This window comes from Phyllostomus hastatus, unplaced genomic scaffold, assembly GCF_019186645.2.
Source record: "Phyllostomus hastatus isolate PE091 unplaced genomic scaffold, TTU_PhHast_1.1 phas_contig_40, whole genome shotgun sequence".
NCBI lineage: Eukaryota > Metazoa > Chordata > Mammalia > Chiroptera > Phyllostomidae > Phyllostomus > Phyllostomus hastatus.
In genome coordinates this window covers 58,558,559-58,573,569 of record NW_025333872.1, presented here as the reverse complement: position 1 = coordinate 58,573,569, position 15,011 = coordinate 58,558,559, and the positions used below count along the sequence as shown (strand labels likewise).

Here is a 15,011-nt window from a genome sequence, read left to right as displayed (position 1 = left end):
AAGATTTAGAAAGAAGTCGAAAACTTTTCCAGTCTTAAAAGTTTTGTCAAATATATTCACAAGCCCAATCAGAATACTTTTAAAGAAGTTACAGGTTGATATTTTGTTCTTTGCCCTATCTCCACTGAGGAGTATTTCAGTAGTAACATCTGTGAAGCAATGCCCAAAGAGACCCTGATTTCTGAGAGTACCGCCAGGTTCTTACTGACAGTAAATAAAAATAAAACTCAAAGTTTTGACTCATTCTCTTGAGTTTCATCTTCAAAAATTACATAATTCTCTCATTATAGACAGATTGGGAAGAAAGTCAAGGAAAGAACTCTGGGTTGATTTGTATTTTACATTGTTTAATAATTAGAGGAATGCTGCCGTCAGAGGAGACTGCTGGCTTACAGTGAAAAATACACAACATTTGCCACAAAAATAGAGGAACCCCTGAATCCAAAACACCAGAACTCGACGCACTGGAAATAATGGAAACAGTCGTCATGGGTGGTTTTATCCTCCTCCCAGAGTCACGTTAAACTCGGTCGTCCCTGTCCCTCACATCTCTTCTGGTTGAAGAGGTGAGTACAGGGTGTCTTTCTGGGTTACTTGTCATTATTACACCCCTCAGAACCCCCAATTCATGAGGGATTCTTTTCTGACTCCAAAGGGATCCTTCCATATGTCTTGGGGGTAAGCCCAAACTGCCTTGTCAAATACAAAATTGATGGTCATTCTCTGTATAAATAGTATCTATAAAGAACAATTTAAAGTTGCCAACAAAATTATATGAGCCAAATTTACAAAGTTTTTTTTTTTAAAAACAATGTATATCAACTTTATAAGGCCATGTAAGGAAATGACATCTGTAAATAAAGTTATCATCCCACACATTTAAAATGACATAGTTAAATATGGTATTGGATCCAAAATAATCCAGAGAGTTTAAGGACTAGTCTCATCAATCCCATAGTTTAATGAGGCCATCCCAACCGCAGGTTATGACTTTAGATGTCTCGTGAGGGTGCCACACCGCACCTATGCACACTTTGTCATGAGCTTTAAACCGACTGTAGAGTTTTGTGGTCTTCCAGTCCCAGATGTTTAATTTTCCATTTCCATCTCCTGAAATCACATAGCTACAATGGGAAGAAAAAGAAATTCAAATTATTCAAACTCTTAAAACTGGTAAAGTAAATGAAGAACAGAGGAAGAGTTTATCTTTTTTATTGTAACATAAAATATCAATGTGACTATACTACTATATATATTGTAACATATATACTCAGTGAGAAGAACACGGTAGAGCATAAAGCAGTCTATAATTTAAACTTCCATCAAAAACCATCCCCACTGAGCACCGATCTAAGAGTAAAAAATAATTTTTAACTTAAGACTGAGAGACCCAGGGGCTGCAATGAATGTGATGTCACAGTCCCCCTCCAGACAGTCAGAAACTGTGTAGGGAACCCAGTGTCACACAGAGCCAGCAAACACATTAGATTCTTCTACTATAGTGGACTCGACCACCTTCACGGTTACTTTTTGGCTCCAATACCTTTTGAATACATCTAAGACGGACTCAGAGGTAGGAGTCTAAGGCCCAATTATCAGGCTAAACATATAAAGCTACAGGGATCTGTGAGTAACTTATACCTATATACTTTAGCTAAGAATGGGGAAATAAATGCAGAGTTTCACTTAGAAAGACTATAGGCTTCACAAATCTAGTATGACTTAGAATTATTCCCATCCCAAAGTAGCTGGATTTGAGATTTCAGCACAGAAAAGATGCAGTGAAGTTGTTAACTTCAACAATGCAATACAGAATTAATTCTTCTGGTGTGCAATCACAGCAATATGGCGATGACAGTCCTCCAAATCTTGCTCAGAAAAGCAGAGAGGAAAGAAGGCACTGCCTACACAGGCAGGGATTTACCATGTGGTTGAAGGGCACAAGACTGATCACTATGAGGAGGCATATGAAAGAACTTGCCCTTTCACCTGGCATTTTGACAATCTGCATATTTCCCATACAATTACATATGTGAATGTGGTGTGTAAAGTATTATTATTTGTACAACAGAAATTTATATCATCATATTTGAATATCAGAACACGTGAGAAGATTTAAACTTACCTCATGTCTGGTGAAAAGTCCACCTGACAAGCATAGCCAGCTACCATATGGCCCTTAAAAATTTTTTTCTTATTTAATCTAAATCTGTTTTGTGCTCCAAAAATTAAGATTTGGTTGTCCATTGATTGGCATGCTAGCCATTTCCCTGTAAATTCAATAAATGAGATATTTTAGAGAAAAACGGAAAAATTTAAAAAGAATTTTTATTCTAAATATATTCAGTCACCAATATTCATTTGTTCTCAACTACTTTATATTAACAGGAAAATAAACTTACCACACCACCTGTAAAGTGTACACATTTGTTGCTGGCAAGAGGTGTTTACATCTAAAGTAATGGAACTGGCTCATACAATCCTATGTCATGAGCACTCTTCATATATAAACTTTTTTTTGGTTTTGTTTAAATAAGGATATACAGATATTCTGGGTTTGGTATTAACTGAACTAAACTAGAATTTACATGAAATTAACCTGTATTAAATATAGACAATAGAACTATAGGGAGAGACTTCTCTATGTTAATTATATAAAAGGAAAGATCAACTTTAGGTGAGAAAAACTAGGATTATCAATAAAATTATAAAAAAGTGATTAAAAAATTTTTAGTATCTGTTGTTGAAGGGCCACATTGCTTTTATCCAGCCAGGATTTCCCAAAGCCCCTAGAGCCCAAATTGCAGTCTTTTTGCATCCCACACACTTGCAGACACTAGTAGCTAAGGGAATGATCCTAACAATGCTCACAGTCTGAGAGGGCCAACGGCCTGTTCAAGATGGACAAGCTATCTGTAATGTGTACTTTAAAAACACACCACATAAAATGCACGTGCAGCGTCAACTGGGACGAAGTCTACAATATGGTGGTTACTAAAAGAGGACCCAGTTGGGTTGCTCCTCTCATTACGATGATAGGGCATCTGACAAAATGATTACTGACTGGCCTGGGGCAGGCGCCCCAAGACAAGAGCAAACTGCTTCTTACCTTCTTGTCCCTGTTCTACACACACAGTGATTCTGCGAGTTAACAGTAGCTTTGATGACAGTGCTGCCCAAATACCAGACATTCCCCTTTCACACCCTCACGCAGAGCTATAATTATATCAGTGCACTGTCAGGACATCTGCAGTACACAAACAGTATTAAATAGATTTATCTTCTTTATTTTGCCTAAGAAAATATTTTATAGTGCATTGTTAAGATATTCTTGTTATGGGGAACCCGGTCAAAATTTTCTATCCACTGAAAGAAAGAATTCACAATCAATCACTAAATAAGTTGTGGAATACCATTCTGGTGGAAGGAGAATTATTTCAAACCTCCCCACCCCCCTCATTCTCAGATGGAAATACTTAGATGCCCAGTCAATATTAGTTGCCAATAGTTTCTTTTATTTTTATTATTTTAAAAAAGAGACTGGGTGAGGTGACTCACATGTGAAAACCAAGAGTTATTCCTAATAATGAACAGATTTCCTTACGCAGCACGGCACCGTGGCAGACCGCAGAGAGAACGGCCAAGGTTCTTTCAAACAGAAACCACACCATGTCTCAGAAGCTCGTTTAAAAACACATTCCCTCTACTAACTCACCGTTTGGAGACAAAGTCACTGCAGGCATCGAGTGCATACTGGGTTCTGCTATATACTTGAAATCCACAGGGATGTCCCTAAATAGTACAACAGAATAAGTAATTTTTAAAAAGTACCTTTAGAAGAATTATCCCTAAACCAGAATAGATATTCTTGAAATGTTATACTTAATAACCTTTCATAAAACTTCCTGGGGGAAGAAAAATCACAAAATGACATCTGTCGCTTATTGTAAATCTTTTACTTCACAAATGACTTTCTGTGATAATTATAACAGTGTCGATGATTTAGTTTTTAAACTCTATTTGATTTAAACTTTGGTCTTTATGTTAAAAAAATCTGTTACTGAAACTTGTTTAATAATGAGCTCGTCTAAAAATGTATCATGGTAGGCAGAAGCAAGAGGCAGAGGCAAGCCTGCGGGGAAACATTCTTATTTTACTTGCCACTCAACCTTAACTTCATTCTGCAAGGAGGTGGGAATGCTAGAGAGCCTTCAGCAAAACGAGCGGAGGGTGCAGCTGTACAGGGATCTGCACGCAGGCCGAGCCCCTCCAGAAAGGAGGTTTCAGGATGGGCAAGCAAGATTAAGTGCTTGGTACCGGGTCACTTTCTATTTTCTGTTTACATGTAAAATATTACAAACATGAATGGCACAGGAGAAACAGCATTAAAAAAGTCTCATGTGAATGATATAAAAGATAAAACAAAGCAAAAAAATCCCACACCTAGTCACCTAAATTTAGAATCATCAGAAGTTCAAAATGCCTTTCCCATTTTTAATATTCTCCATGATAAAAAATCCTTCAGTAATTCTGAAGGATTTTAGCCTTGTTACTTTTCATGACAGATCAAAAATGCTTTTAAAGAGTAGCATGTGGAAAAAGTAATCTCATGTTATCTCAGAATACAAAGCAATTTCAAACTATGGTTCAAGTTCTAAGACTTTACCTAAGTGGAAAATAACAATAACAACAACAACAACAACAACAATTTGCCTTTAAGTAAGGATTTTCTCTATCTATCCATAAGAAGCAACTGATTTTTAAAAAAACCCTATCAAGGTTTTGGTTAAAGGAAAGCATTTTCAGGTACAACCTGGGGAACAGTAGCATTTATCAAACTTCCGACCCTTTACACATCTAAGGTATCAGTGAAAACTGACATTCAGAATGACCCAAATGTATTGAAAAGAACCTCAATTTGAAAAAGGTTTAACTGTTTTCCCTCTTCATATTTATTAGTGGCTAACAATTTTTTATAACTTGAATTAAAACACAAGTGCATTTTCTAAATTAAATTACCCATAATCCAGGTTCATGTCAAAATGTTTTACTGAAAGTAAACAAAAAATGTAAACAGATCCCTTATTTCAATGACTCTTGATACAATAAGCTCTAAAACAAGTAATTAATCTGAACACCCTGTGGCCTTAATTATTACTAGTAAAATGTCTGCTAGGCATAGTTATATTTAATGAACACAACACTATTTTCTAATTAGAAACTGTAATTCAGTATAATAAACTAGTAACATATACCTTACAAATAATCTTCAGTCTGGAAATGAAATTATTTAAAAAACCCTTACAACAATCTATGAAAACTTAAAGCTAAAAGATAAACAACAGTATCAACCTCTGCAAATTTTTCTTTTAAAAATATTTTAACAACACAAAGCATTATAAGACAACATGTCTATGATACTTTATGAATTTCATCAATTAGAATACCACAGGCTGCTCAGTGTCTAATTATAATTTCTTAATCTCCCTTAAAATTATATGGTATTGCTTAAGAAAACCAAGTTTCCTTGGACATGTTTTCCTGTATCATTGTGCTACTCTAAACAGGTACGGGGTGTAAAAGTTTTAACAAACACCACCTATCTGAAAGCCCCAGTGATAATTTTCCTGACTACTGTCGGAGTCAGTTCTCATTTTAAGGTGGTCAGGGCATCCCTTTTCCTCCTGAGCACGCTGCCAGTGTCACCAGTAACTGATTTTGGGGGTGGCTGTGTGTGGTGAAGACAGCTCTAGGGATCCTGAGGTAGTTTTGCTTCCTACTTGTCTTTATAGCAACACTGATCCTCACATTTATCGCTTTCTGACTGTTCAATCTAGATACAGGTTATCCTCTCTCCGCCAGACCCTTCATTCATTTAACTATCACCCATATGATTAAGAGCCCAAGTTGTGGATGTTTTATGTAAGCCTCATGGTATCCACAGAGCAAAAACCTGTAACAGAGATGTACAAGAGAAAGGGAAAGGAATCAAAGCATACCACTGCAGCAAATCATCAAGTGATACAGGATGAGAGAAGAAACAAAGGAACTAGAAAACCACCACAAAACAATCAACCAAATGACAATAGTAAGTCCATAATTTAAATTTACATTACTAAATAGACAGGGGGAAGTTAAGAATAGTAGAGGAAATGGAAAAACCAATGAACTTAACATGTACAACCCATGGACATGAACTAAGGAGGTGAATGCTGGTTGGCGGTGGGGGGGGGGCGGGGGGGGTGGTGGTCCAGGGTGGAGGGGTATAAAGGGGAGAAAAAAATGGAATGACCATAATAGGATAATCAATAAAACATACTTAAAAATAAATTTATATCTACTTTAAATATAAATGGACCAAATTTTCCAAAAGATACAGAGTAGCTTAATGGGCTAAAAAAAAAAATAAATAAATAACAAGAACCACCTACATGCTGCCTACAAGAGACTCACTTCAGCTGTAAGGACACACATAGACTGAAAGCGATGGGATAAAGATGTTCCATGCAAATGGAAACCAAAAGAACACAGAGATGGCTATATTTATATCAGAAAAAATAGACCTTAAGCCAAAAACTGTAATAAGAGACAAAGGAGTAAGAGACATGGTAAAGGGGTCAATTCATCAGAAGGATATAACAGTTGGAAATGTTTATGTATCCAACATTAGTGCAACTATGTAAAGCAAATATTAATAGATTTGAGGGAGAAATAACTTATAATACAATAATAGTAGGGAACTCCAATACCCCGTGTTCAACAAGGGATAGATCATCCTGACAAAATCAACAGAAAACACTGAACTTAAATAATATGTTAGACCAGATGGACCTGACTGGTTCATACAAAACATTCCAACCAACAGCAGCAGAAGACACATTAGTTTCAAGTGCACAAGAAACATTCTCCAGGACAGACCACATATTAGGTCACAAAATGAGGCTTAATAAATTTAAGAAGTCTGAAATCGTATCAAGCATCTTTTCTGACAACAATGACATGAAACTAGAAATTACAAAAAAACTGGAAAATTTACCAATATGTGGAGATTAAACAGCATGCTGCTTAACCAAAAAGAGGTCAAAGACATCAAAAGGGAAATAGAAAAATCTTGAGACAACTGAAAATAGAAACAAAACATATCAAAACTATAGGATGCAGCATAAACAATTCAAAGAGGAAAGTTTACAGTGACAAATACCTACATTAGAAAAAAAAAAGATTTCAAAGAAAAAAGAACCCAAGCCCCAAGTTAGTAGAAGGAAGGAAAAGACAAAGACCAGAGAGCAAATAAATGAAAGAGAGACTAAAAAAATAATAGAAAAGACCAATACGGGGTGGTGAACACACACTATAGTATAGAGATGATGTGCTGTAGAACTGTGCACCCAAAACCTGTATGATTTTGTTAGCCAGTGTCCCCCACTAAATTCAATAAAAAAATCAATGAAACAACTTAAAATATTTAGCTAGACTAAGAAAAAGACAAGAGATGTAAATAAGTAAAATCAGAAATGAAAGGAGATATTAACAACTAATAATACAGAAACAGTAAGGATTGCAAGAATACTATGAAAAATTATATGCCAACAAATTAGATAACCTAGAAGAAAAAGATGAATTCCTAGAAACATACAACCTACCAAGACTGAATCATGAAGAAATAGAAAAACTGAAGAGATTAATAACAACTAAGGAGAGATGAAGTAATCCAAAACCTTTCAGGAACAAAAAAGTACAGGAACAGATGGCTTCACTAGTGAACTATACCAAACATTTAAAGAAGAATTCGTATCAATCCTTCTCAAACTCTTCCCAAAAACGGAAGAAGAGGGAGCACTCCCAAACTCATTTTAAGAAGCCAAAATTATAGCCCAATGTCCCTGGTGAACATAGCTGCAAAAAGTCAACAAAATATTAGCAAACCAAATTCAACAGCACAATGTAAGTATTATACACCATGACCACGTGGGATTTTTCCCTGGGATGCAATGATAGTTTTGAATATATATAAATCAACATATGTGATACACCACAATTAACAAAATACAGGATAAAAATCATGATTATCTCAACAGATGGAGAAAAAATAAATTACATACTTCAACACACTTTCATGTTAAGAAGTCTCAAAAAACTGGGTACAGAGGGAACATACCCATATGTGACAAGCCCACAGTTAATACACTCAACAGTGAAAAAGCTCAAAGCTTTTTTCCTCTAAGATCAGGAAAAAGACAAGGTTGTCCACTCTTACTACTTTTATTCAACATAGTACTAAAAGTCCAAGCCAGAGCAGTTAGGCAAGAAAAAGAAATTAAAGGCATCTAAATCACAAAAGAAAAGGTAAAATCATCTCTGTTTGCAGATGACATTATATATAGAAAACCCTAAATACTCTACCAATAAAACTGTTAGAACTAATAAGCAAACTCAGTAAAGTTGCAGAATACAAAACCAATATACAAACATTAAACTACTAGAAAGAAAAATTAGGAAAACAATCCAATTTACAACAGCAAAACCCCCCCCCCAAAAACCCCAAAACCCCCAAAACCAACATCAGTAAAATACCTAGGAACAAATTTAACCAATGCAGTAAAAAATCTATACACTGAAAACTATAAAATATTAAAAAAATTGAAGACATAAATAAATAGAAAGATATTCCACATTCACAAATTGAAAGAATATTATTGAATTGTCCATAATACCAAAAGTTATTTACGACTCAACACAATATATATCAGAATTCTAATGACACCTTATATAGAACCAGAATAATCCTTAAATTTGTATGAAACTACAGTAAGACTCTAAAGCAATCCTGAGAAAGAACAAAGCTGGAGTAAGCACATGTCCTGATTTCAAACTATGATACAAAGCTATAGTAACCAAAACAGTTTGGTACTGGCATAAAAACAGACACAGTGATCAAATGGAACAGAACAGAGAGCCAGAAATAAACCCACGTGTGCATAGTCAATTTTCAACAAAAGAGCCAAGAATATGCAATCAGGATAGGACAACCTCTTTAATAAATGGTGTTGGGAAAACTTGGTATCTACATGCAAAGAATGAAACTGAACCCCTATCTCACTCGAAATGGATTAAAGATTGGAACACAAGACCTAGAACTGTAAAACTCTGGAAGACAACATGGGGGATAAACTGCTTGATCTTAACCTTGGCAATTAACTTTTGGATTTGATATCTTCGTCAGGCAACAAAAGCAAAAATAAACAAGTGGGACTACTTCAAAGGAAAAAGCTTCTGTACAGCAAAGAAAACCACCAATAAAATGAAGAGTCAGCCTAGAAAATGGGAGAAAATATTTGCTAGCCAGTATCTGATATGGAGTCAATATCCAAAACATATAAGGAACTCACAGAACCAACAGCAAAAAACTAAATTAAAAAATGGGAAAAGACCTGAATATAGACATTTTCCCACAGAAGACATAGAAATAAATATCCAACAGTACATGAAAAAGTGCTTAATGTAACAAATCACCAGAAAAATGCAAAGCAAAACCACAATAAAATATCACCTTACACTGATGGCTAATATCTCAGACTAGAGATAACAAATGGTGAGGATGTGGAGAAAATGGAACCCTTATACACCACTGGTGGGAATGTAAAGTGGTGCAGCCACTGTGGAAAAAAAGTATGGAGGGTCCTCAGGAAATTAAAGCCAGAACTACTATATGATCCATCAATCCTACTTCTTCTGGGAATGTGTGGAAAGGAGAAGAAATCGCTGTGTCAGAGACACATCTGCACCCCCATGTTCAATGCAGCATTACCCACCAATGCCAAGGTATGGAAACGACCTGAGGTATCTGTCAATGGGTAAAGAAAATGTGGCATTTACATATAAAGTGGAATACTGTCTAACCTTAAAAAAGAAAGAAATTCTGCCATTTGTGACAACATGGATGAATCTGGAGGGTGTTACGCTAATTTGAATGCTTAAGACAAATACTGCATGCTGTCACTTTAGTGTGCATTCTTAAAAAAAAAGTTGAAGTCATAGAACCAGAGATTAGAATGGGAGATTAGAAGCAGAGATTAAAATTAGCTTTAGTATTTCTTAACTTTAGAAAAGTGTTTTTTCCCCCTCTAGGAAAGCAAAATTAACCACCATATTCTGATTATATTCTGTAAGTAAAACATTTGTTTTCTACCAAATGGACTATAAATGGCAGAACACAAAGAGGATTTCATGGAGCAATTTCCATTACTGAATAGTCAAAATGTAGATATTTTTAAAAAATTGAGAGATTATTTCAATGTTTTCTTTGGGTTGGTTCTGAGGCTAGGATCTTATGCTCAAACTCCAGCATAACCTATATCGTCTATACATTTGTGGCCTCTACTTCCCATCAGCCATTTTGCAAAGATGACTAAGATAGCTAATAAAGAATCTAAGACTGCACTACAAAACCTTTTCACCACTGCCAGAAAAATGACTCAAAATACATATCCTTTAGATAGATTCTCCAAAGACTATGACAAGTAGTATGTTTATATATATATATTTTAAGATTCTATCCATTTATTTTTAGAGAGGGAAGTAGTAGAGAGAGAGAGAGAGAGAGAGAGAGAGAGAGAGAGAAACATCAATGTGCAGTTGCTGGGGGTTATGGCCTGCAACCCAGGCATGTACCCTGGCTGGGAATCGAACCTGTGACACTTTGGTTCACAGCTCGCGCTCAATCCACTGAGCTACGCCAGCCAGGGCTGCATGTTTACATTTTTTAAAAAGGTTTTATTTATTCATTTGTGGGGAGAGGGGAAGAGAGGGAGACAGAGAGGGAGAGAAATATTGATCGGCTGCCTCTCATGTGTGCCCCAACTGGGGATCAAACCCACAACCCAGACACACATCCTGAGTGGGAATCGAACTGGTGATCTCCGCTTTGTGGAACAATGCCAAACCAAATGAGTCACCACCAGTCCAGAGTGTGTTTAAATTTTTATTTCCATATTCTGGATACTTAAGTAGTTAAAACAGTTTGACTGGCAAGCCACAAATCACAGTTTTGAAAATATTTAACTAGCTGCATATTATCAGGGTCTATCTTTGGCTGCAGATTTTTAAATTGCTTGCTTCATATAATCAGATTTTCTACTGATAGAAACTCACCATTCCCAAACTCTTAGGCTCTTATCATCAGATGTGCTCACAAATCTCCTGTTTTCATCAACAAAAACAATGGTGTTGACAGCTCCCAAGTGCCGGTCATATTCCTGCACAATTTCTCCACTGCGAATATCCCACTGTGCATCCATCGAGAAGAGATAAAGACAGAGGTGGAACAAATTAATGAAAGCAAAGATTGTAATTATGGAAAGTGGACAAAAAAAGAAGATCTCCAACACCCTTTTTTAATGATCACACTGTTTTCTACTAAGAAGAGCATCAGCAAACCCTAAAAATAGCAAACATTAAACAAGTTAATATTCCTTATTCTGTCCCCTCATACAACATAAAGCTCAGGAATCTTTATAAGAACACTGTGAGAAGACTTACTTGTACAATCTTTTTATCAGACATCCCGGCCACAAAGAGATTTTGCTTATCTTCATCAGGATTAAATTTGACACAATAGGGTACTTTTCGGTTTGTGAATCTTGATATACACTGTCCTAAAACCAAAGACCCAAGTTAAAACATGCAAAATAAATTTAACCACTTAAAGATAATTCTGGGATTAAGATCCAGAGATTATTTGCTTAATAAATCCTAAGGAAAGGCAGCCTGTTTGCTCTTTATTGTAAACCATATTATTCTTTTTCACAGATTTTTAATGATTAAAATAACTTTTTCAAAAGTAAATCTGTATCATGACTTGCAGAACAGATAAAGGTCTCCAGGTGATTATGCTGTGCAGCTGGAGTTGAGGACCACTGCTAAGGAGGTGAAGAGTTAGGGCTTTGGCATTAGAGAGGCCTTACTAATCAACCCGATTTGGCTACTTACCTGCTGTGTGACACTGAAAAAGTTACCTCTTTAAACCTCGGTTTTTTCCTTTATAAAAATAATAGCACTTTATCACATAGAGATATTTTAAGAATTGAATGAGAAACCAGATATAAGCATTTAGCATAATGCCTGGTAAACACAAAGTGTTTAGTAAATGTTAGCTATTATCTTTACCCTTAAAACACAGCAAGATGAAAGATGGTTCTTTAATTATATAAATTTATACTAGCCACAATGTACTGACGCAATTCACATGTCCGCGAATATATGAAACTAACTGGACCATGGAAGTTTAGAACTACATTTTAATCAATTTGGGTAATTAAGTTTTGCTCTGTCCATCAAACATCTACCGTGTTTCTATTACATGCAAGGCCATGTGCTAGGTGATGCAGAGGAACAAAAAGATCAACTGAATAGTCTATGGAAGATTTCACATGTCCTTGTCTATCCATATGTTTCCTTTATAAGCCATGTTTGGTGGAAACAAAGTTTCATAGTGAAAGAACTACTTACACAGCTGACTTTCAACTCTAGAAGCAAATGCGGTAAGTCAATGATAGGAGAATTAGCAGCTAGAGAAGGTACCATTTTGCCAAAGAAGACCACACACACATTTCATTTAAAAATGTTAACTCATAAGATAAATATCCATTAGTATAAGTGAGCTCTTACCTGTTTCCGTGTCCCAGAGCTTAAGATACCTGTCGTAAGCTGCGCTGAGGAACTGCGTTCCTGCAGTATTAAAGCAGATGTCCCTGACAGCTTTACTGTGACCTAAAGGCAGAAACAACAGAAAGGCAGGTGAAGTATCTTCTTTTAAAACATGAACACCATAAAGAACAGTATTAAACAGTGTTGTCCAAGCCATGCTGAGAGTCAAAAATCACTGGAACCCCATTCCCTGATTTACAGACTCAACTGGTTTTATGTGGAATTGGGAATACACGTGGTACCCACTCCTCACCCTCTTCGAAAAGCCCCTGAGGTGATTCTGATGTATAACCTCTAGGTACGAAGCAAGAGAAAAGACCTAACATTTTTAAAAAGTCTGTCATGGCAATCTCTTAATATGAAATATATAGAACTGATGACTAAATAGCTAAGAATTTAAGGAAACATAATAGGCCAATTACTGCCAATGAAAGAGAAATGACTGGTGACATTTTGGAGGCTCACTCTCAGATTACTCACGAAGCTGGAAGTAAAAACAGAGTGACCTAAACCTCCTCAAGTTTGTAAAACAAATCATAGCCCTTATTCGAGAACTGCACATTTGTGTTACCAAATTTCACAGAAGTGGACTCAGAGTCTAAGACTAAGTCTTTTTGAAACCAAATATTAACTTCTATTTTGTTTCAGGATAACATTTTGACAATAAAGTCATTTTAAGATGCTCTGCTTGGAAATCAATCTTGCCAGACCAATCAACTCTTTTGACAGTTACGGGGACAAATAAAACATGGCTAAATGAAAGCAGAAACTTCGTATTTTTTACCACCCCCGCATGACCAAGACTGCTAAGTACAATTGTGCAAACTGTGCGTGGCACGAATTGTCAACCAGGCACAACAGCCCCAAACCACCGCCGCCAGTGGGCTCTGGGGAGGCATGATGTGTCATGGCAACTAGGCAATCAGGAGATCTTTTCTATGGTGGCAGTCCAGTGAGAGCTGCTACCGTCTTCCTGAGCAGGAGATTTTCCCTTTTCCACTGAACAACTGTCTGCCAGCACAGGGCAGACAAATGGGGGCCACATCCACTACATCTGCAGGAGGCATTCTGTTCCCTGTATGCTGCTGAGAGCCTTCCCATGAATCTTTCTTTAGGCTGCTATGGCATCTCGGGCAGTATTTATTTGTGCAGTGAGGCCCTAAAATTACACAGCACTGCAGAACACACTCCCACTTCAATCTAAAAACAGAGCCACTAAGATTCACACACATACTGCTTAAATGCAATACAGTTAAATCGGGAAACCTTCGCACAAAATTTGACAAAGGCTATAAACTATTCTCTACCAAAAAGGCTAGTTGGCCACAAAGCTGTCCTCTGCTTGGCCCTCTTCTTTGCTTCAAGTTCTCTCAATCTCATCTTTTTCTGTGTTAGATGCCAATTCCCAATCTCTCTTCAAACTTAACATCTGGCTAGCTACTTGCTTACTAGACATTTTCATCTCAAAACCCTAAGGGTAGCTCAAATTCAACGAGTCTGAAACCTCGGCATCCCCCTTGGTTCACTCGCTGGGTGAATGACACCAGCGTTCATCCTGGTGTCATCTGGGCGTCACCGTAGATTCCTGCCTTACTCTTATCACTCACACCCAGTAAGTCCCATTGATTTTAACTCTCAATTACTTCTTTCCTCTCTATCTCTGCTGCTTTACTTCAGACTCTCACCATCTCTAATCCAGGCTGATGAAATAACCTTATAATTCATTTCCCTGCCTCCAGGCCTGCTCCTTTAATGCACCCTCCATACTGCCACTGTGATCCTTGTAAACTCCAAACCTGATTGTGCTGCTTTCCCGTAAGAGCCGTTTAATGTCTGGCTTTCCAAAGCCCTCAGCATAGAGTCTGAACTCCTTACTAACGGGACACACAGTCCTCCATACTCTGCTCCCTCTTTTGCTCCTTTCCTCACCCTATCATCTCATGCCCTGGCAGTCTGACATAAAAGTGGTTCCCCCAAAGTGGCATGGTTTCTCATACCACTTTTGCTTCTGCTGCTTGCTCTTCCTAGTTCTCTTTCTTTATTTATGTGGGGAGACTTACACCCTCTTCAAGACTCAACTCAAGTCTATGAAGATTTTTGTTCATATTAGTGCAGAAAAATTATAGTTTATAATGATAAAAAGTCTTTCTAAACAGTTATAGTAAGGGAAAAAAGAAGCATTACCAATAAATGTTCGCAGACAACGCCTGTCTCCATAAACTTCCCACAGCTGGAAAAAAAACCCATAAATAAGTATTAAATTTAATACTAGACTTTGATGAAATGACAACTTTCAATCAGTTACA

At 36.8% G+C, this 15,011-nt stretch overlaps 1 protein-coding gene across 1 annotated transcript in view; it reads right to left on the bottom strand.

Moving 5' to 3' along the window:
- Nucleotides 1–326: 326 nt before the first annotated feature.
- Nucleotides 327–15,011, bottom strand: part of CDC40 (cell division cycle 40) — a 52,006-nt gene continuing 37,321 nt past the window's right edge. The window contains exons 9-15 of the mRNA XM_045844080.1: nt 14,890–14,935; nt 12,667–12,768; nt 11,539–11,654; nt 11,152–11,285; nt 3,716–3,792; nt 2,126–2,270; nt 327–1,124 (exon numbers count right to left, since the gene is read on the bottom strand). Coding sequence (XP_045700036.1) covers nt 947–1,124; nt 2,126–2,270; nt 3,716–3,792; nt 11,152–11,285; nt 11,539–11,654; nt 12,667–12,768; nt 14,890–14,935 — 798 coding nt within the window. The 3' untranslated portion in view covers nt 327–946. The remainder of the gene's footprint in view (nt 1,125–2,125; nt 2,271–3,715; nt 3,793–11,151; nt 11,286–11,538; nt 11,655–12,666; nt 12,769–14,889; nt 14,936–15,011) is intronic.